Source organism: Fusarium poae, chromosome 1 (assembly GCF_019609905.1).
Source record: "Fusarium poae strain DAOMC 252244 chromosome 1, whole genome shotgun sequence".
Classification (NCBI taxonomy): Eukaryota; Fungi; Ascomycota; class Sordariomycetes; order Hypocreales; family Nectriaceae; genus Fusarium; species Fusarium poae.
In genome coordinates this window covers 3569729-3593070 of record NC_058399.1, presented here as the reverse complement: position 1 = coordinate 3593070, position 23342 = coordinate 3569729, and the positions used below count along the sequence as shown (strand labels likewise).

Genomic DNA, 23342 nt, shown 5'->3' with positions numbered 1-23342 from the left:
CCCGATGCCAATACTGTTGGTTTCACTCGCTGAGAGGATCACCAGTCACGGCCGATGCAATATTGTCAAGCTCGGGTCCCGAGGTTTAGTCTATGTGTTACAAGTACCTGGGCAGAGTATAAGTCAAGACGATGACAAAAGTCAAAACGGGATGAATCAAAATCCTAAACAGTTGATGATTTGCATATTGTCTGGTTGAATCATGAACTTTCTCTCTCTTTCTCTTCCATGCCGTAGGGAAACCCAGGAAACTTACAGCCGCATTGAAAAGAAAAGAAAGCATTGAACTAGACTAATAAACTGGGGAAATCTGCAACATCCCGGAGGCCGTTGAAAAGCTAATGTCCACTTGACAACTTTATTGAGGTCCACTTCCTTGGGCGTAAACTCTGAAGAAGAAGAATATGGGAGGTCGTCTAATCGTCTAATAGTACAGTCTTATTACATTGACTAGGATTCTCTCTTATATCCTATAATACCACTAATCATATATGTTCGTCCTGCCAAGTTGACACTAGTTACGGTAAGCAATTAGTTAGAGTAGATGAGTGCAATTAATTAAATCGAGTTGGCCATTAGTCAACCATGTAGTTGGGTCCCCTATCAACTGCAACTGCAACATCGTTTCTGATTGACGTCTCAGCCGGCGCTTGCCACAGGGAGTTCCATAGTTCTAGGCTCTCAAAGGGGGGACCAGGGATCTATGCTTCTCACCTGAACTAGGCTACTGCTGGGCTGTGAGAATTCCACGACGGGAACATTTTCCCAAATGACCAAAACGGGTAGATAGTAGGTAAGTCGATCCTGGAACAAAACATGACAGGGAAGACAGACCAAGGGGGATGGAGTTTTGGAACTCGAGAATAACTATGGAGAAATACATGTCGGTTATAGGGAAACAAGGAAACACAAGAGGAAAAGAGTATTCCTATTAAAGTGAGGACGAGCACGCAACAGTTTTTGGATTCGGTAGCCGGTCTCAACACACAACGCACACTCTCTTTCCTCTCAAGGACTATCTATCATCTTTTGTAATAATCACGCGAAACTTCAATTGTTAACAAGGCTCTGCGAGTCTCGTACCAAAAGAATTCGCCCTTTTCCCCTTCTCTTCTTTTTATTATTATTATTATTATTATTATTATCACCTCTCGCTTATACAGTATTTGTTCTGTTCTCTGTTGTCACCCTCCTCGCTCGAATCATCTATTGGCACCAAGTAATTAAGCTGTTGGTCCTTTTTTGTCCACCATCTTTCTTTCTTCTTCGCTGGTCGTTGAAGTCGAATCGAATCGAGTCGAATCAATCCATCTTCTTACATCACATTTTGTGGCTTGCAGGCGACTGCAGTAGATTGGGATTGTGTTGCATTGCGTTGCATCTGCAGCCGAGAAAAGATACTGCTACTATTCTTGAAAGATCCTTGTCTTGCAAGTTCTTTTCCCTCTTCCATCTTGTCTCTTTTGCCCGTTTTACCCGAGACTCCGATCACTTTGTGAGTGGAGATTCTATTCTATTCTTTCGACGGTCAGATACAAAAAGACAAAACAATCGGCAACCGAGCACCGCCGCTTGATCCTTTGGTACTCGAGATTTGGATCCTTATCACCCACGTGCGTCTTGTACAGCTGCGACCACGATCAACTCATCACAGACCAACACCCAATAGCGTCTTGTTCCTCCCGCTCGGCTCGGCTCTTGCGTCCCAATCTCTGAAGCTATTAGTTCCAGTATCGACAATCAATCCCTGAAAGTGTCTCATTCCCCGCAACGAGCTAGCGATTCGACGTTTCGACGAGTCCTTGTCACTTTTTCTCGATTCTCGACAGAACGTCATCCACAGCCCCTGGAGGGTTTTGCATGAGTTACTCAGATCTTGTACCCCATTTCTTACGGATACAAGACCGGCATTTGCGCTTCAAAATCCGAGGCTTCCATTGTTCTCCGCATCACTTCCGCGGACACTCCCGACGCTCTGTTTTTTAGAGTTCGGAATTTCCTGTGGAATTCTGTCTTGTTAACACCGATAAAGTCAAAAAGGTGTGTGTTAGAAGTGTCTCCGATAACAAGAGACATCCACCATCGCGTGCGTGCTCCAAACCTCAACCCCCTGCATTCCACCATTTTCGGGGTCCCTATCTTCTGTTACAGCGCCCCCCCTCCACTACAATCGGAAATATGACAGGCCTACTTTCACCTACCGCTCTCCACCCAGCTCTTGGCAGCCCCCGAGACCGAGCTGGAGACGACGACGGCTACAGCACCATGACCCTGTCTCCTGCTTCTATTCCTTTGCCTTTGCCTTCTCCTTCTCCTCTTAAGAAGACCACATTTGCCGATTCTTTGAACTTGACTTCAGACTTTGAACAACAAGGTTCGTCCTCAACTCTTTTTTTATCCTGTCCTCTAACTTTTTCTGACCATTCTCAAGCAACGGACCCTTTAAACCCTCATCCTTCCCTGGAAGACTCCACTTCTTCCTCTGCTTCCACGTCCACTTTGTCATCTGCCCAAGCTCAAGACCAACAAAAAGATACGACTTTGTTGAGTTCATCCTCTTTGGCCGCTTCCCCTTCATCCCTCCCTCCTTCAACTTCAGATCAGACTGCTTCGTGGGCTTCTTCTCAGTATCAAGCTCACCGGTCTAATTCTGGCCCAAGGGTTTCGACTTCGGTCATCCGCCACCACAAACCCGACGCTCTATCTCTCGCACTCCCGCCTTCTTCTTCCAAGATGATTTCCACAGAAACTTCAGAGTCGGGCTCTCAGTCACACTCACAGCCAGCTTCTGCTGCTGTTCCTGTTCCCGGTCTCTCCAGCGTCCTCAATAATTCCACCTCTGCTACCCCCTCGCAGAGTTTAACTGATGCGCTTAATGACCTTGCCAAGTCTCGCTTGCCTACCGCTGGCCTAACACCCACTACTGCTCGCACTTACACCTCAGCCACCAGCAACGACACAACTACTTCTGACGCAGCAGCTACCATTCTTGCCTCAACTCTTCAGTCGCCATGCTTCTACCACCAGCGCTTCGCTGATGCTGTCGACATCAACAAAGTCCTGGAGGAGATTAAGAACGATGTTTCCATGTCCCATTCGCGCCTCGTTGCGACTGCAACTGGTGTTCGCGAAGTCTCCAAACAACTTCAGCGTCGTCCCATCAAGCGCGCTGTCCGCAACATCATGATTGTCACAAAGGCACGCGACAATCAATTGGTCTACCTCACCCGCGAGCTTGCTGGCTGGCTCCTGCGAACCCCACGCTATGGCTCCGACCTCGGCGTTAACGTATACGTTGATGCTAAACTCCGTAATTCGCGACGCTTCGATGCATCTGGTCTGCTGGCCGAGAACCCTCGCTTCCAGCACATGCTCAAGTACTGGACTCCCGATCTGTGCTGGAGCCAGCCTGAAAAGTTTGATCTCGTCTTGACTCTTGGTGGTGATGGCACTGTTCTCTTCACATCGTGGCTCTTCCAGCGAATCGTCCCTCCTGTGCTCTCGTTCAGTCTCGGCAGCCTCGGCTTCATGACGACATTTGAATTCGAGAAGTACAAGGAGCACCTCAACAGAGTCATGGGTGATGACGGTATGAAGATCAACCTTCGTATGCGATTCACCTGTACTGTTCATCGCAATAACCGCGGCGCTGGAGCTCTTGACGCGCCCAAGCTCGAGGAGCCTGAGCAATTCGAGGTTCTGAATGAGCTCGTCATCGATCGTGGCCCTTCTCCCTACGTTTCTAACCTTGAATTGTATGGAGACGACGAACTTCTCACTGTTGTGCAAGCTGATGGTTGTATTTTCTCTACCCCAACCGGTTCTACAGCATACTCCTTGTCAGCTGGTGGTGCCCTTGTCCACCCTGATATCCCTGCCATTCTTCTCACCCCCATTTGCCCTCACACGCTCTCCTTTAGACCTATGGTCCTCTCCGATACCATGGCCCTTCGCGTCGTTGTTCCGCGCAACTCACGAGCCACTGCCTACTGTGCTTTCGATGGTAAGGGTCGTCTGGAGCTCCGACAAGGAGATTGTGTCACCATCACTGCCTCCCAGTACCCCTTCCCTACTGTCACCCGCACCGACACCGAATGGTTCGACAGTGTCAGCCGTACTCTCCGCTGGAACGTCCGCGCTTCTGCCCAGAAGCCCTTTGACGCCGAAGTTGCTGAAGACGGCAAGGACGATGACGAGATCGGCTGGGATATCGACACTGATAGCGCATGTTACGCCAGTGAGGATGGGAGCGTCAGTGCCAGTCCCATCCGTCGACAAATGAGCCTCCTGGGTCTATGATGTGAAGTGTCACCCTATACAAGAGAAGAACAAGTGATTAAGGCAAGGTGTTGGCGGCGTTTGGCTTTTTTTGCACCACCATTTAATTGGAATACAAACATTTGATAGGCCAGGTCTCGATTGTTGATTAAAGGAGACTAGTTAAGGATAATTCAAGCATGATGGCGAGCAGGTACTTAGACATCTAGATTCAGAAGACATCATCTTGTCGATGCAATATACACAATGCATGACTACAATTGCTTCACAAGATAATAACCAGTGATGTGATATGCCATCTTAGACCTGCTCTTAGGTGATTTGTTTATTTTATGTACCCTACCTAGGTAAGTTTGTTTTCGACTATCCTCTTCTCAACAAGGGTCGTGTCACCTCGAACTGAATTCTTGCCTTGGATTAACAACATCTGATGTATCATCCAGCCATTGACATTTTGCCTTTCCTAAATTTGCCCCAAGTCATGAACATGTACTCACCGACTGTTGCTTGTAGAGTCATAGCTGCCCAAGCGGCAATGAAACTTACCTACGGGTAGGGTAGGTACTACGCATTTGGCACTTGATGTATCGTTCCAAAAATATGCATGCCATGAGGTTGGGGGGAGTCGCTATCTTGAACTAGGAGCAGGTACCTCATCATTCATCTTTTTCATGTTACCCTCTTCCCTTTCTCCCTCCTTCAATCATTCAGAGACAAGCTTGGAACATACTTCTTCTTTTCTTCTTGAGCACAGCAACTTTCAGAGTTCAAGAACATCTTTCAAAGCTATATCCTCGACTTATCAAGGTATTCTCAGAGCCTACGTCCCTGATCATCACTGGCCATTTGTCAAGGTGATTTGAAACCCGACTGAGAACTCACACAATGGGCAAAAATTCAAAGCAGTCCAAATGGGCCGATCGTGTCGACGAGCATGATCACTACGGATATGATCGCCATGGGCATGGTAGGTCACCCTTTGAGGTTGTCTATGGATCATTGCTAATTACAATACCCTTAGTTCAAGACCCAGCCGAATTCAGATCTATGCTCTACTCTGAGTTTTTCGGTGGACTTCACAAAGAACACACGACTGGGGAAATTACTCAGCATACCCAGTTCTCTCGTTCAACGCTCTACACAAATCTTTTTACCTTTGACACGAGCCGGTTCCCTCCACCAACCCATGCCACTTCTATTTCAACAGAATTCAGGACATTAGCAGACTCCATGCTCAGACTTGCTCACGCAATGGGCACCGGCCAAGAGTGGCTTGCCTTGATGGATTTCCAAGGCGCTTTCAGGGTTCGGTACAACGGAATTCGCTGTGCGATGAAGACCGACTGTATTCCACTCGACATTTCGATCATGATAACACGTCTCTATGCTCTTGTCGTCAATTCTGGAGAGGACACCACAAAAACGAATGATTTCTTGGGCCTCGACTACCTCTTTCATCACGGTGCTCAGATGGAGACCACTTTTGACGTCTGCAGCTCGGATTGTGAACAGTACTGGACCCTAAAGTTCATTGAGCTTGGGCGCAGGGTGGCCAAGGGAGCTGCCGCTTGCGAGGCCAATACCACGGTCAAATTGTATCTGTACTTCTTGGTTGCAAAGATGCCCCAAGTTCTTGAGCGACACTAAGTTGACGATATGAACACTGGTACGACATACGGGTTAGTTCTGTCATTGGTCATAGTTGCAGACAAGAGTGAGCGTTTGCCAACAACATAGCTGGGCGCAGTTGGCGGCGGTTTCTGGTAGTGGTGGACCTTTATTCTCAACTAGCAAAGGATATTACATACAGGTTGATAACGGCAAGAATTGTAACTCTTTATAAGGCGAGCAGAGTTCTTCTTTCAGTCATTCGATGGTTATTCAGTCTAGCGGTTTTATTAATGTTATTGCTTTTGCCTGCTATCGTTTTTTATATCAGTTCTGATGTTCTTGATGACAATAGCCTGGAGGATGCAACAAACTTAATACTTCCTGCCCAAGGAACAGAATAATCCAGTCACTTCATTCCATCCAACACCTTCTTTCAGACTAGGTATTTTGTTTTCCATGTCCTTAGCAAACCAGGTCCTGAGTTTTCTGCCATCTCCTTCAGTCAATCATCGCCCTTTTGGTCGCAATTGATAAAAAAAGCATACGAATTCAAGTTGAGAGTAGATATCCTTTCACCGTTATCCAATCCTCAGGGTACCAGAAGAATTGACCACTGAAAGCATAAGAGACAAAATTAGTAGGTCACTTTATGCCCCTTAGACTATAGTTTTAGACTAGTTATTTTTATACCCCTAAGACACTACTCAGTAGCCAATTTATATAACGTTTTGCCGCCTACAAAGATATGGGTCATAGGTATGAGAGGGACCAAAAAGCACATGACAGCTACTTCAAGTTTATGATTGACAAAGGCCTTGTTCATACCGAGCTCCACTCCGAAAGGTAACAAAAAGTTTAGTTTATAAGCTTCAGCATAGGAGAATGATGAGCTTGAAAATCAGTCTTTACAGAATAAACTGATTCAGTAATTTCATCTTTTATACTTCTCGCGGCCAACTTTCCACATATCGTGAGGTCGCTGATCATAGATCTTGTTATCAACAACGAGGAAAGTCGAACAAATCCATTGATATTGCAGTGCTTGTTGTACAGTCTCACGCACACCTTTGAGCCATCGAAGAGATTTTGTTTGCCAATATCAAAGCCATGGGTACCTCCAATCGAAGGTAGGTAGTATAAGAAATCCACCTTGGACTATTGTGCGAACATCTGCTATGTTGGATGCCCAGGCAATGAATAACTTAGCAACAAATCGTCTCAACTTTTCATCTGTTGTCGGACCCCGGACCATGTTTTCTTTGGTCTGCCGTTCGTCCTTCACCTGAAATCAAGCTTATGCATCCGGATAGTACCAACGCAAGATGTAATACGCGGCCAGGGTGGGTAGCATGCATATCGATCATGATCCACCCCGTAACATTGCAAGGACCTGCTGTCAAAAAAATAAGGGCTGGTAGATCGCAGTTATTCCCCTTCGAGGCCAAGACCCATATGATCTCCAGCACGACCAGAAAACCAAGGCAGGGCAGAAAAAAAACTCAATTCGCGGAAAGGCCAAGTCTACTAAGCCAAGCCAAAACCGCATCCGAAATATCAGATATGACAGTTTGAAAGGAGCAATATACCCTGGCAGAACCACCGCAATAGTGGCGCTGCGGGTTCCTGCGGCAGCGAGGATACTGCAGTAGTATATTTGACTTTGTACACTTGCGACAATTATGAGAAACACCAAGAATGTATCATGCAAGAATACGCGCATTTGTGTCTGATTACTGGCAGATGGATAGGAGGCTCTTACAGTAGTGCGCGAAACGCATGTTATGTGCTTTTTATGTCTCTCGGTGTCGTTCGCCGTTCCCGCTCGCGTGGACCGGGCCAGATCCGCGTAGTTCAAACGGGCGAGATAGGACCTGTCTAGGCCGAGCTAGGTTAACTGACTGACTGGGAACAGGGTTCCGCATGGCTTGCATATTGGGCCTGTTCTGGTGGAGTCGACGTGAGGGATGAAGAATGGAGACGATGCAATGCTTTTGGTGTTGGTTGATTCGGCTCGACGATTCTGGAATAGGTAGCAAGCATAAAGCAAGGGAGTAAAAAGGATTCAAGCGATAATGAGAATTCTGGCTAAGGAATCGCACGAAACTATAACGAGATTAGTGATGCCCAAACTCTCATCTTTTCTGACCTTCTGAGAACAGTTGCTTGAATGTGTTTTTGGAAACTGTCCTTTGTGGTATCTCAGCATGCGTAGACATCTGCTGTGAGCGATACATGCAAGATGGATATGCAGCTGCTGGCACAGGGATTAGATAGACCAACTCTACGGATACACTGTTGGTCAGATCCTGAGTTTCCATCAACGTGGCATGTCCTTGTTGTCGGGACTGGGCCTTGGCTAGGAGGCAGCAGAAAAAATGACCTCCTAAGTCCTAGGTTACAAAAATAAATAGTCTTAAGAGCTATAGTCTAAAGAGCATGAAGTGGCCTACTAATTTCGTCTCTTACGGTTACAGCAGCCACCTTTTCTGTTACCCCAAGGCCTGGACAGCCGTTTCCAAGATCCAGCACATGGATGACTTCTGCTCCGAGTTGCAGGCATGCATGCCGTGGCCAGTCAAACCATTGACACCGTCAATAGGACTTGAATGAATGGACGAAACGCCAGGTCGCACAAAGTCAGCCTGTAGTGTCGGCGACACTGCGCAGCCTGCCGTAGGTTGTTGATGAGATGGTTTCCTCAACATGACCACAGACCTGTACAGCGCAACATCAAGTGAGATATTGATCATAATCAGATTCCACAGCCCGATAAAGTATTGCCATGGTCAAAAATCCTTGGTTCTGGCCGTATTTTGTGATAGATCGATTAGAATGACCCCAACAATACGGTATGTCAAGTCGTGATTCTCAGAACGGGCGACGTCTCGATCCTTTCGGCTTGGCTCACTACGTAAAGGAAATCCGAAGAACTAGCTTCAGTGATTTGCTTATACTTTTCTTTTCGGCCGTGGCTTGAGGCGGTTTCATATACGTATGGAAATAAAATTGTTTGTATGAGTCTTTCGTGCTCGAGTCTCACAACAGGAAGTAGCGAGCCTTTTGATGTGTCCAATAAGCGACCCATGACCTAGAGAGCACGTCAGCATTGTAGGACAACACCAGCTATGAACCCAGCATAACAGTGGCCCGTCTAACAGGAACACAGATACATTTTTAAGGCATTGTCAAGAACACCAGTGTATTGGCCCTGTTATCAAAGGGTCAACAGCAAGGGCTGGTAAAGGGACTAATTAGTTATGATGGGTGCTCGGATAAAGGACGCCTTCTTGCCACTTATGATCTGACCATCTCATCATTTTGTTGACACAAAACTGGAAATCAGATGAGACATCAAGCAGTTTCTTCAAACAGATGCGCTTGCAACCTGCCTCTCTGAGCGACTCAGGCTTGTATGACCAAGAGAAAGCAAGGGAGGTTCTTGTTAGTGAACCCTAATGTCATTAGCGGGGTAGACACGACTCGGGCCCGATCCTTGAAGTCTTTTGATTGATGGGGTTGAGTCTTGAAAAAGCTTAGCAGAGACATTGTTCAAGGCAAGTTTTGTGAGAACTGATGAGAATTTTCTCAGAAAAAAAACCATCCCTAAGCAATACGATCTTCTTGGAGGCGAAAAGGCCATGCAGCACCGAAAGCAGCCGGGTAATGCTATCGTTGTAAGGTAAGTTAAAAAAAAAAAACTACTATTGAATGTGTCTTTTCTGTTGGCCATGAATAAACTGTGTTTCCTTTGATTGCACAATCTGGAGCGACGCTAGGGACGATGGTGATAATACATACCTTGGCACATATCAGTTAGTATCATGTGACCGTGCCCATGTCAGTTTCGTCTCTGGGAGGTCATTTGGTCATTACGTCGATGTATGCGAGCCTCGACACCAAGCGTAACTGAAGACCAGGGGATGAGGAGCTAGATGTAATGGACCCTCACTTGGTCAAGGACAGGCCGACAGGGGTCTCTAATCCGAGGACGAACAGTCGCATGGCCATAACAGGCGGGGAATCCCATGCACTCTGCCCACCAGCAATGACCAATAAATGGCCATGTAAGAGACAAAAGAAGCAATATGCTACCCACATCCTGGGGTCCTGAACAATAAGGACAAGGGGCTTGTTAAAAGGTCACATCCCCCAAAAGATTTCCTACAGCAATTCGCACAGATTTCCCCGGAGCAGTAAAGAGCATCGGTTTTAGTTACTGCTCTCGAACCCATCTAAATCTGTAGCAAGAGATTTTCTGAGAAATAGATGGAGAAGAAACCCTGCTAGCTCACCTGTGACCCTGGAAAATATGCTGTATGTTACTGGAGAAGCATTGTATCGGGTTTTGTTTGAGTGCCAACGTCAACATAAAAAGAGAACCGTTGAAGGAGAAGAGTTTGAAATTCCGACATGGTATTCGGGCATGGTATTTGCGAAATCTGACTCCTTGTTCATCTTCCGGTACTTGGTTAAGCTCGTTCAATGCACAGGCCGAAAACATGCCCGTGCATATTTATGGTGTCGGTAAGAGTGCCGGTCGGAGATTTGCCCTGCCTTGTAGTAACAGATAGCCAGTATAAAGAGAACGAACCCGGGAAGTTGCAACTCGGCTGCTGAGCAGTAGAGGTGATTGTAATGGCAATCTAGTTGAGCCTTGTGGATACACGGCTGTCAGTAGACTCACTGACACACCTATTCGGATTTGTGATCGATTCTGTGAGCCCACAATTGGCCCTGCACTTTACGCATCTTCCATCATGCAAGGACTCTTCAGCGGTGATCCAGTCGGAAAACCCCCATGGAAGTTATGAAGCACCTAAACCGGAAGTTGCTAAGGGTTTGTGAATTCATAGCCAGAAACTTCCTCGACCATGGCGCCATTGTTCAATAGAACCACTATGGCAATGGTTGTTCAGGGAGCAGAGAGTTCAAGGGTTCTGATACAACACATGACGACGCCCTTAGCAACCAGTCTACCAGTTTATAGTTGTTTATGAGTAGAGGGAGCTGACCTGTCAAAATATTGAGTACCTAGGTACTCATATATAAAATTCAACGGGTCCGTAGTATCACGTGTCAGAGCAAAGTCCGTGAAGTTACGATCTTCCTAACCATACTTGGCTGATACATATCCAGCTCGACAGGCAGCTCGTCATCATCGGATCGATACCGTTATCTTGGTCGTAAACCGTACAATTGTATGTGGGATGAATGCGATATACCATCTCAACAAGTTATGATTTGGAACATGTTACTTACAATGATGGAATGCTGGCTATATTGTTTTGTTAGCCTGAAGGTTTGAAAGAACATGGACAAGTCCAGGATCATGGTTGTAAGTGATGACGGGCGCGCTAAGCCAAATACAACTGACTATAAGAAGAGGGAAGAGAAAGTAAGCACCCACCCTTAGTTCGAACTAGGGCTATTGTGGGATGTCCGGGGAGAAAACAAGCCCAACGTCTGGTCTTTCGGCGAGAGATCAAGGGCCCAGGTTCTCCCTGCAGTGACGAGTGGTGCCGTTGGTAACTCTGCCCGACAGTAGTGTGGCTATTCCGTAACATGTCCTCGACATCTCAAGGGAATAATAGGCTCGGCGTTCTTTTGGACAAAGGATATTCAAAAAGGGTGACGGCATCAGGAAGCGCTAATGATTGATTGTGTGAATAAAGCGAGTAAGATGCCGCATCGGTTGGGTTTGGGTCACAAAGGAGGTTCGAGTCAAACATGGGAGATGCAAGAGGGGCCTGGTTTATTTCTTTTGAGGGTCGCCGTGTATTATCCTGTTGCCCATAGATATGATACTTGAAATACACCCTTTATCGAGTCACACTCAACCAGTCTAAGGAGAACAAGTCTGGAGCATTTGAAGTTGCATGGGGTGTTGCTATCCGCAGGAATTTGGGTAAACACTTCCATCTCTGGTAAACGTCAGTGGTGTCCTCATCTCTCTTCAGTGATTAAAAAAAAAAGCAAGTTCAGTAGTATTCTGGTGATTATATAGATATTGCAAGGTATATAATAGACGAGTTGAGTGGCTTGTGCGGTTTGCGGAAGTTGAAGGGGGCTAGAACTGGAGCCTGGGCAGTTCGTGTCCGTCCAAGCAGGGAGAGGGAAGGGACCCGGCGGGAGTGAAGGGAGTGTGGGACGCTATCTACCCAGGTATGTACTAGTCTACTAAGTTAGCAACTTCAAGTGCCCTTATCCCTGCTCCTTCCTCCCCACAGTAGCCACAGACGTTACGCAGTATCACGCCCTCCAACGTTGAAGTGGACATTCTTTAGCTTATAAGTCTCCCTTTGTCCCAGACTGTCTCTCATAATAATATTGGAAGAAAACAAGAATCTTCTTGTTTGAAACCTATTAAGATTACAGCATTCCAAAGGATTCTACTCTGTTTGTTTTCTTTTTTTGTCCTTTCGAAATATCCACAGGCAGTTGAATCGTAACGGCAACAGCAGTTGGGAAGATCTCGGCACCGCACCGTTTGTTCTCAGAGGTTCCTTCCTTGTGCAACCCAAACATCACACTCAGGTTTTCTTTCGACATACACTCGCTCCGTTGCGCCTGCCGTGCAACCTCTCTCGCATTTTACCGGTCTACACCCACTGCCTTTACATCTCGCACAGCATTATTTCGGTGCCCTTCTGTTGCTTGCAGCTTGCAGTATCAGCATTGATATCGCTTGCTACAACGGTAGAAGCACAGCTTCATCGTGGTAAAGCTTCATAGGGCCCAAGACATTTACAACACACAACAACAAGCAGAGCAAGGGGGGCAAGCGCACTATATCGCAACACCAACCTCGAAGATTATCACCACCACTCACAAAACATATTCGACTTCTTCCCTCATCCGAGTAACAAAGCACTCTTCCCGTAACCGATTTGTCCTAGGCATTCACGTCGCATCTGCTCTTGTGGTCATGAACTATTCCGCTCTTAATTTATCTCACCTCACCACTGTTTGATACAGTCACACCTGAATCAGAGCCGAGCTCACGGCACTATCAGGCTTCGATTCCATTCCGAGCTGTTTTGCTTGGATCTCACAAAATACCAATTTCCACTGCTAGTGGCTCTGATTCACTTCTAGAGTCACTTTCGCGTACCTCTTGCATTTCCCTTTCCTCCATTCAGAGTTCTTCATCGCATCGGACCAGTATGTAACAATCAATACTTTCCCTCTCGTGCACCTCCAAGCACGAGGCAGCCCTTGGTTTCTATTCCAATTCGCTAACAACCCTCGACCCAGGCACCCTGCGCAACATCGAGTTCACTTACTCACAAACCAAGGTTCAAGATGGCCAATGGTTTCGGGAGCCTCGAGCGTTTCTTCGCGAAGAAGAAGACTCCAGCTGCACTGGACAATCATGCCCAGCCAATCCACCCAGCTTCCGTCCAGCCAGCTTCTGTCCCTCCCACTATACCTCAATTTCCTTCGCCTTCCTTCATCCGCCCAAAAACTAGCCGTATGGCTGCGCGAGAGGAGTTGAGAAAGCAGCCCGCAAGCCGAATTCCTTCTTTCCCAGGTTCTGATTCTCCTCATCAAATGGACTTCACCAACATTCAAAGTCCTACATGCCGGTCGGATTTCCAGTCGCAATACTCTCCTCTCAAGACTTCTTTCATACCTATACAAGCAGATTCTCTCTCGGAAAATTTCGACGTTTACCAATTCCCTCGACCACCGACCAGTCAAGGGGGGACTTCTGCCTCATCGTCTACTCGTGATCCAAAATCATCTATGGAAGCCCCCAGCGAGCGCAGCCTGACGCATCGATCCACTAGGAAGCGAGCAGCAGGCACTTTGCGGCTTGAGACACCCCCATCATCGGATTTAGAAGATGAGGCTACCTCGAGCCCTCGATACTTTCGCGACAAGGAACTTCCAGCACTGCCGCAGCAGAAGCCTCCGACCCCAGACTCCTCTCCAGAGCTTCGTCCCCTTCATATCGCACAATTGACAGCATCAAAGTCGATCGATGTTCTCAACAACGCTGTCTGTAAAGACATTCGTCGACATGTTGCCGAAACCTTGGAACAGCGACGAGCACAGAAGGCTGTAAGTCTGACCAGCCAGGAGCCTTACACCAACAGGCTCTCCATCAGCAGTTCCACGCTCCGCGAACCAGACTTCAATGAGTTCTTTGAACTAAGTGATGATGACATTGCTGAACTGGCTCCCGAAGATATAATGGATGTCGAGGCACTCATTCCCTCTGCTTCACATTCTACTTCTGGTTCCAATCGTTCTTCTTTACTAGTGTTGACTCCTGTCCTCCATGCCAGCAAACCCGCCGTTGCCGGCGCTTTCGAGGCAGCCAGAATAGCTGCACGCTATGACTTCGACTTCGTTTACGTTGTCAACTTATGGACTGAACAGTCTCAACGCCAAGCTGATGTTTCCATCAACTTGGGTTCTCCACGAACGAAGTTCAGACCCTTGGCCGGCCGTCTTCTCGCTTCCTATGGAATGGAAAATGTCAACGCGCCAGTGCAGATCTCGACTGCGAGCCATAGAAAGATCCTCAAGACCCCTGGGTGGATAGAGTACAGACCCCAAAACTTCCGACATGATGAGTTTGCAAGAGGTTATGCTCATGCATTCCACACTGGCCAGGACTCAGGAAATGGCTCGGTCACCTCGAGAAACTCGATCTCTTCGTCCGCTTCAGTACAGCCCTCGAACCCTAACCGCGGGATCGTCTTTGCGGCATACCGTGCACCACGAGCTGACGGGAGCCTGGCTTGTACCAAGGATGATCTTTCCAGCCTGCACAAGGATGCAGAGGCACTTGTCGAGATGCTTGTTGATATCAACGTGACAAGCCAGCTCCGCGAGCCACGATCACCGTCTCGACAATCTGAGGACACAGGCCCGATGCCAACACGAAGGTTTGGCATTTGTGAAGCCAACAACGGCACATATCCTCAGAAAATCTTTTTACAATGAAATATGTTTTCATGATACTACTTCTTTTATTATTTCTACGAAAAGCCATGCTGGCAGCTATACGACACTGGACCTTTTTTATTGTTTGCACTCGAGATACCTCAATGGGCGGTCAGCAGTTGTTTTTTTATTATATATTACGATGATGAATAGGCGCCACGGTTTGTTTTTGCCATCATGCATGTATGTCGGCTCAGGTTCAAAGAACACGATGATGGATCAAAGATGGGCACGCTATTACATCCCATATTAGGGATAGCGATAGCTTGTCACTTCTGCCGCTAATGGGCAGTGTCAGGATGAAAAAGAAAAACGCGAAATGGTTGATGGTTGATGGTTGATGCATTGTGGTTAGGGAGCTTTAATGAGCCTTATGTCGAAACAAACATGTTCTACCATGATAATACAAACGATTAAGATAACTACTAGTCTCATCTTGCTATTTGAACTATATCAGCGAGGGTTTGTCCTACCGAGAATAATAATATTCATAATCTTGCTTTTGGGATTTCTTTGTGAGATAAGTATATCCGATTTCATGGTCAACTTGGTGACGACCTTGAAGGTATCAGGAAAACCGGCCGCTAGAAGCACAAGAGACGAAATCAGTCCAAAAATGTAAAATAAAATAAAAACACGATTCGCTACTACTGACAAACACAGGAGCAGTGACAAAGTAATACTCAGCAGATTACCGCGAACGAGTGAGTGTATACACGACTTTTAGGTAAAACAAGGCGACTGCCTCAATTGCAATATAGTTAAGTAAGATTATCACTATCATAGAATCAACGCAATATCACGATACCCATGTGCCTTATAAACCTCTGGCAATTTTTACCCAACAGCTTTACATCCTCCCAGACTCCCGACTAAGAACCATGAACGCCGCTAGTTCGCTCGCGCATTAGCTGTCGTCGAGCCTTGTCCTTTTCTGCAATCAACCGTTGTTAGCAAGTGGCCATATCATCGTGTTACAGTCCAAGGAACCATAGCTTACCCTTGTCATAAACCAAAAACTCGTGGAGGCCAGCACCTGCTGGTACCATAGGCAGGACAGGCACCTTCTTGTCGGTAACAACCTCGAGAAGAGCTGGGCCGTCTGTGTTGATGAGCCACTCGAGGCTAGCACGAACGTCATCAGGCTTGGAGACCTTTCTCGCCTGGACACCCATTGCGTCGGCTAGCTTGATAAAGTCCGGGTTCTTCTGGTGGGTGTGGGCATAGCGATCCTCGTAAAACAGGTTCTGCCATTGGGTAACCATGCCTTGCTCCTCGTTGTTCAGAATAATAACCTTGACGCCAATGTTAAACTGGGCAGCGGTGGAGAGCTCTGTTAGGGTCATGTTGAAGGACGCATCACCGTCAATATCGATCACGAGGGCGTCTGGTCTTGCTACCGCAATTCCAATCGCACTTGGCAGTCCGAAACCCATTGTGCCTGTATACCAGAGTCAAAACTAGGGTCTTTACAAATTTCAATGAAGAGATGTGACGAAACTTGGGTTTGGGAATAGGGAAGGTCAGAGAATCACGTACCTAGTCCACCACTTGTGACAAATGATCGAGGTTCTCTCCATGAGTAGTGCTGTGCCACCCACATTTGCTACTTCAGGTCAGTTGGTGTTCTTAAAAGTATTGGCTGCTCATGAGAAACTCACATGCTGGCCTACTCCAGTAGAGATGATTGTCTTCTTGTCAATTTTAGAGGTGAGATCGCTCAATTCCTCAATCAGAGACTGAGGCTTAATGAGGCCATTGCCTCCAGGAGCGTCGGAGCGCTCATAGTTGGACAGAGGCCACTTGGCCTTCCATTCAGAGATCTTTTTAAACCACCCGCTTCGTTGTTCCATGCTTGTGGGTGTGAGCATAGGCATAAGCATCTTGAGATTAGTGGCAACATCGCCCTCAATGGCCTCAGTCGCTTGGATGACCTTGTTGATGTTCTTGGGCAAGATATCGAAATGAATGATGCCGCCTCGCTTCTCAGCTGCTGCTGCCTTGGCGTTGGGGGCAAACTTTGAAGTGTTCAGGACAACACGGTCGTCAAAACGAGCACCAAGAGCAATAATAAGGTCGGCCTCCTGCATAGACATGTTGGCATATGCCATGCCATGCATACCCAACATGTGTAGTGACTTCTCGTCACGCTCATCAAATGCACCGAGACCCTGGAGAGTAGTTGTAACAGGAATAGAACACTTGTCGGCCAGCTCGCGAAGAAGCTCAGTTCCACCCTCAGACTGGATAATACCTTGGCCAGCGTAGATGATGGGCTGCTTAGCGATTTTAATGAGATCAGCAGCACGGCCGAGGGATGCGTTGAGCTGTTTCTCCATTACTTGTTTGGCGGTTTGAGAGGCCATGCTGGGAATGGAAGGTAGGCGAGTTTGCGTAGGAATAGCCTTTCGAAGAATTCCGGCTGTAATATCCTTGGGAAGGTCGATGAGAACGGGGCCAGGGCGTCCACTGGTAGCAATCTCGAAAGCCTCGTTAATTCGGCGGGGAAGCTCAGCAATGCTTGTAACCATGCAGTTCCATTTGCACGCACTCCTGCTAATGCCGACAGTATCGCACTCTTGGAACGCGTCCGATCCGATCGCACTTGTCACGACTTGTCCAGTGAAGACAACAATGGGAGTGCCGTCTGAGAGAGCATCTTGCATGGGTGTGATGACATTGGTCGCTCCTGGGCCTGATGTAACGAGTACAACACCAGGTTTACCGGTGGCACGAGCATAGCCTATGATATGTTAATACAAACCTTGTTCAACGAAGAGGATCTTACCTTGTGCCATGTGGCCGGCACCTTGTTCGTGTCGAGGCAGGATAAATTCGAAGTGTTCCGAGTTGTAGATGGCGTCAAAGACAGGAAGGATAGCACCTCCGGGGTATCCAACTGAGACTAGTTAGCACGTGGGTTCTGATTTGCAAGTGCCGAACAAGACGAGTTCGGCTGGAGAAGTGAGACAAACAAATATGCTTCACATCATGTCTGAGCATCATCTCGTGGAAGATTTCGCCACCAGTCTTTCCGATAAAACTAAAGGCACATGAACATGAGTAAGGGCGCATTGTGGTTTGGGGGAGAGGTCTTACGACTCATCCATCTCGGCATTCGATCGGTTGACAAGAGGCTGAACATGACGACGAGATTCGGGTTCCAAGTTGAAGGCGGGACTGGGCACAGGTCGAGTCTGACTGGAAAGCAGGTCAGCAAATGATTAATGAGGTGAGATTAATAATGTGATATCAATTGACAAAGAGTGACACCGCACACGAGGTTATGAGAAAGCAAATAATCAAGGGGGATAGGATAGCCAGAAACTTACGGCGCGGCAGAAGTGGTAGCAGTAGCTTTTGTTCTTTGCGTCGCGGGCAGCGTCGTTCGGGCCCTCGCCTGGCCAAAGGCGCGGATAGCCTGTCTCGTGGGGCGACTTCGGAGCATCGTGAAGGAGATGTGTTTGGAGAGGGGAGGATAGTCGGGGTGTGATGGTAAGGGAAATATGTCAATTGGACGATTGAGCACAAGGGCTCAGTGAAGAGCAAGAGAATGTAAAGATGCCAATATTTGCTTGTCTTTGCTTCAGGGTCGAGGATGATGGGAAAAAGTTAAAAAAAGTTGTTGGAGGAAGAGAGGGAGGTGGGAGAAGCTACTAAGCCTAGCAAGGTTTGGCTCTGGATTGGAGCGAAGCCGGACACAAACCTGGGGCAAGACTCAATTTAAAAAAAAATAGAATGACACTAAATGGCACCAAATGGACCTCATCAGTCACTGAGAGTAAAGACATTCATAACCACCCTCCGACGTCGTCCGGTAAAAAAATGCGGGGGATCTGTTCGTGTCAGGTAGCCAATTATGTGTGAGATTTGACGCCACTGAAGGAACGTGTGGTGGCGCCTTTTAGTGACCTAGGCACTGAACCGTTGTACAGTTGTCAGTACCTGAGGTATGGAAAGAAAGGTTGACTTTCAGAACGAATGACCTAAGAATTCGGATCAAGATAACGCAAGGTGATCTACTAATTTAGTCTCTTATGCTTCCAAAAGAGTATCTCCTACTAATAATGTATCCGTAGTTGCCACAAGCTCAGCACAGTTGGAGTGCGGGGCGACATCGGAGTAAATGAGCCCCGCCTCCGGTACACGGAGCTAGCCAATCTGCGAATCGGTCTGGAACGACATATCAACTACATAACTACATCAGCGAGAGCAAAAAGACATCCACCACGCATACAGTATTGTCTCAACTGCTCAAGGACAATCTAGACCCTTTTTTTTTCCTTCTTGTTTTTTTCTGGCGTTTCACATAAGAAGTTTGGCTATAATAATCAGCTAGTACATGTAAATCTCAAGTTGTGACAGTCAGTGTATTACTGCAAACAAGTGAGCAGATGCACAATTATTATGTTCCTATAATAAATCGATGAATGGCCACGAAGCAAGGTTTCCAGGCAGCTCAGTAATTTTGCCACCGCTTTGCCTTTGTATAATCCTACCCACATGTACGTTTCTGTAGTACTGCCAACTTCATAGTTACTTGTATTCCCCAAACACAAATACAGCTACCACATCTAGGGACGCTTTCGGCACCTCTGATCTCTGATGTCGGTTCATGTTCTAGAGATGCACAGATAGTGGTCCCGGAGGAAGATGACTGGCGTTGAATCTGAGCCCCGAAGATCAGAGAGAACCTCGAGGAACCAAAGACACTGCCATTGATGAATCAAAAGAGGAAAACGACAAAGAACGACTTCACAGATACTTATTCCCCGCCAATTTCTACGTAACTGGTTCTGTTTCCTCCACGCATGCGGATAGAGACGCCATATCCTCTCAAGCCAGCAGATTGTTGCTGAAATATCATGATCTATACGACATCAAACCTACAGGACCCTCAAGCAGGTCGCCAGTTTCCGCTCTTAAATACAAACCAACACACCCTTGGATAGCGGCACAACAAGAGACAGTAGTCTGTTTTAATTAAAAAACTAATATATAAAAAATACTATATAAATCCTTCTATTTTAGAAGTATTTTTTAAAAGGGGTTTAAAAAGTAGGAATTAGTGGTTTTTCGCAGGGAATTTTAAAATAGGTTAGAACTTTTGCACGCAACTGTACTAAGAATACCTTGATTGCAAGACCACCAGAGAAATCACTAGCTTCAATCAAGGTTTCACTCATCTGATTAATGTTCCATTTCGGTATTCACTATACCAATAACTATAACCGTGTCTTCATCATTAATCACACAAATCACTGAGTACATATGGCTGTCTTCTCGTGGATGGAGAATTGAGCCCATTACCTGCTCTACTATCTGAATATGTTAGTGCTGATAGTTCTCATTTACCTGCAAGAGCTCTTGTGAGATCTTCCTGTTCGGGGCTGCCCTCTTCGGTGTTGCCTTTGCCTGGCCTTGGTCTTTTTGGTCGTTGCGAAGGTGGTGATCTATCTCCTGGGGTCTCGCGCTTACTACCAGATAGGGGCGAGCTTGAATTGACGGAACTAGGTAATCGGCGAGGTACTGGAGGATTGTCTGATGTAGTAAAAGAAGTCCAAGACTGTCCCTCTGGCGTGCGCGATAGTGCTGGAGTAGGGCCTGATGGTGACCGGTCCTCCGACTTGCGTTATGCCTGCTGCTAGTGTCTTTTATCAAGGTACTTGTTGACCACACCCTCTGTTTTGTCGAATCTCTTGGTAAATGTTATATTGCTCCGTTGCCTCCTTCTCTGCTTTCTCAAGCCAAAAGATGAGCTCCTCGATCTTTCGGGTTAAGTCGTTCACACGACCATCCGTGTAAACTGACAAAAGTGCAAGCAAGCACCTTGGAGCAAGCGGGAATAAGATTCAACACCTCCTGTTCGGTACCTTTGTTGAAGCTCACCGTTGGGGCGGCTCTCACAACCTGCTCCATAAAGTCACTGTGGGATTTATCATTTCTGTGCCTCAGACTATTAAAGTGACTGCGTATGTGACCGATCACTTCTCGTATGAGTTGAACTACAGGCGTGTCGCCGGACATGCGACGTTGTTGTTAAGGTTATTCATGTACCACCAGGCAATGAAACCTGACCTTTAGATGCACGTTACAATGAAGATGCTATTTTTTGTCTCTCATTCAAAGTTTGTCCTAGTTAACAGCAAGTCACTTGCCGAACAATGCCAGCAAGTTCCATACCCCAATGAAACTCGTGCTTGTTCACACAGTTGATGTTTGTGCAAATACCAATCGCCTGGAAAGGGTTCCCTCAATGGTGACCATCGTATCATTCGCTACCTGTCAGCTCCTAAGGGAAGCGCTTCCTCAACCCATATCATCAACTTTATGCGAATCACAATAGGCCCGGTAAAGCTTGTCTCAATGGTGACCGTGATATCACATCACTAGTCAAGGAGTCCCCACGGAAAGCTCACCTGGTTTGGTTCGCCGTCAAACTGGCGCCGTTCGATAGTAATGGTCTTGTCTTCATTACGGATTCCAACAAACGCGAGGGAACTGTGAGTGAAAATCCAAACTTCTTGCAGGTTCAGGTCTTCCATCAGGTAATTGATCCACTTCCGATGCCATAGCATGGTCTCATGAGCTGTCAGAGACCCAGCTGTAGGCGCTACACCCAAGTCACTGCAGACAACTGCTGGACTGAAGCGCCGGTAGTCAAAGTGGAAAGCAAGGCGTTCAACTCCTAACAATCCAACTCCTGAGAGAACCTTTTGAAATGCGGTCTCCTGCATAGGCATTAGTAAAACTTGGATGCAAGCTTATCAGATGTTCTCACCAGTTCGTGAAGATGTCGCACTTCAGAGAATTCGTTACTTCTGTCGCGATCTGCCTCTTGAAGAATGAGCCAGCTTAGGGATCGTTTTTTGGATCGTATCGAGCCCCATGTTCGGTAATGAATTGATGGGAAAAGCACATCATCATCCTCAGGATTGGTAATTCGGTCTTTGTCGTAATACAAGCGCAGCCGAACAAGATTTTGAGCCCCTGGTAACTTTTCGAAGCCGCGTGTGTATAACCACTCGTCGAGGTCAAGAGCGACTAGCATCCAGGGGTTGCAGCGGCACATAATGCAGGCTGCGCGTACATAGCGACCTCGGATCTTTATCGAATGAACTTTCTGCCAGACAGTGTCCGGTCGACCAAGCATCATGGCATCATAAAGCCTTAGCCCATCTTCATCAGTGAAATATCTTAGATCAAGAGATATTGTTTCGAGGCCACTCATTCGACAAATCGCATCGGCAAGAAGTACTGGTAGACAACCGAAGACGTCCCTCCCCTGGGGGTCTTCCTTTTCAGATGGAGCACCAACAACAATTGAGAAGGATCTTCACATAATGTCAGCTAGAACCATTTTTATTTCTCAAATAACTTACTTGACAGCTTCTAGAACAGCATTTAGGTCTTCATCGTAAGGAAAGGCACCCAAAGCTCGAAGGAGCCCGATCAAATTGTTAGATGTGTCTTCCAGAGTCACATCTGTGAACTCATGAGTCAATAAGCACTCAGTCCATTCCTCAGACGCAGCACTGTCTGCCGGAACATAGGGAACATAGCACCATTCTGCCAGCTTGCAATACAGCTGATCAGGGATTTTCAAGACTCTCCGTTGCTCTGGAGGACTGGACATCGTGAAGGCAGCCAGCGACTTGGTAGGGTGATGTACGTCAGTGAGAAGAGGTATTGGAAGGAAAAGAATGTAAAGGAGAAGAAAACCAACGAGGGGTAGTCATAGGTATTGATACCTGAGGTTACACAGACTGGCAGTGATTCAGTCTGCCTAGGTCTCTGGCACTTCTTGACAGTGATTCATGATCCACTTAAACTACATTATAAAATATAACCTCTTCACGTTTCTTCTTCCATTCTTCTTCCTCTTTACATCTCACCCTTCCAAACTGCTCCGCCCCTAGAGTCACATCTGACAACGCCTGTATCCAAGATGACACCTGACGAGCTCTGGGAAGAGCTCGACCGAAATTACTTCGTGCCCATCCTCGACAAACTCGATAGAAAGATTGCAGAGACCTTGAGACCTAGATCTAGGTCTTAGAATATGAATAACCTAAGAGCGGGTCTAAGGTTGCATAAAAGGACTAAATTATGGTTTCTTTTAGACAAGTAACTTAGACTACCACGTTACACAAGTTCCTCACTGTTGATCTCAGCATTTCCAAGCTGAAAGAGGGTCATGAACTGAAATAATAGCAAGAAACAGGAGAGAAGAAGCTGGCAGGTTCATGCGACTCTCTCTTGGGTGGCTTGGTTGTTGGGGAAGAGACAGGGTTAGGCACGTCGCTTGTTGCTCTTGCGGTGATGTAACACAGACGAAATGAGACGCTACCTGATTGCTGCCCTGTTGCTGTTGTTGTCCGGTCTGGTTGTGTCATTCAGTGACGGGAAGAAATCAAGAGGCATTACAGCAAGGCAAGTTTTCTTATTGCTGTTTTAGGTAATTAGAAGATGATTTAAACAAGAAAGTCAAGCCTAAA

General features: G+C 46.9%; 5 protein-coding genes across 5 annotated transcripts; 3 read left to right on the top strand and 2 right to left on the bottom strand.

Annotated features, from left to right (window-relative positions):
* Positions 1–2178: 2178 nt before the first annotated feature.
* FPOAC1_001175 (uncharacterized protein) lies at positions 2179–4299 on the top strand (the record flags this gene model as incomplete). The annotated part of the gene is made up of 2 exons (XM_044845781.1): positions 2179–2374; positions 2432–4299. 2 exons carry the CDS (start codon positions 2179–2181, stop codon positions 4297–4299), a joined length of 2064 nt encoding a protein of 687 aa, XP_044711697.1.
* Positions 4300–5163: 864 nt separating this feature from the next.
* Positions 5164–5925, top strand: FPOAC1_001174 (uncharacterized protein; the record flags this gene model as incomplete). The annotated part of the gene is made up of 2 exons (XM_044845780.1): positions 5164–5245; positions 5300–5925. The coding sequence occupies 2 exons, from the start codon at positions 5164–5166 to the stop codon at positions 5923–5925; spliced, it is 708 nt and encodes a 235-aa protein (XP_044711696.1).
* A 6889-nt stretch (positions 5926–12814) lies between these two features.
* FPOAC1_001173 (uncharacterized protein) lies at positions 12815–14844 on the top strand (the record flags this gene model as incomplete). The annotated part of the gene is made up of 3 exons (XM_044845779.1): positions 12815–12853; positions 12985–13050; positions 13144–14844. 3 exons carry the CDS (start codon positions 12815–12817, stop codon positions 14842–14844), a joined length of 1806 nt encoding a protein of 601 aa, XP_044711695.1.
* Positions 14845–15716: 872 nt separating this feature from the next.
* Positions 15717–18292, bottom strand: ILV2_1 (Acetolactate synthase, mitochondrial; the record flags this gene model as incomplete). The annotated part of the gene is made up of 8 exons (XM_044845778.1): positions 15717–15778; positions 15845–16285; positions 16384–16450; positions 16506–17587; positions 17633–17743; positions 17820–17887; positions 17944–18045; positions 18177–18292. 8 exons carry the CDS (start codon positions 18290–18292, stop codon positions 15717–15719), a joined length of 2049 nt encoding a protein of 682 aa, XP_044711694.1.
* A 1899-nt stretch (positions 18293–20191) lies between these two features.
* On the bottom strand, positions 20192–22480 carry FPOAC1_001171 (uncharacterized protein; the record flags this gene model as incomplete). Its single annotated transcript, XM_044845777.1, has 4 exons — positions 20192–20470; positions 21264–21575; positions 21626–22178; positions 22227–22480. 4 exons carry the CDS (start codon positions 22478–22480, stop codon positions 20192–20194), a joined length of 1398 nt encoding a protein of 465 aa, XP_044711693.1.
* Positions 22481–23342: the final 862 nt, after the last annotated feature.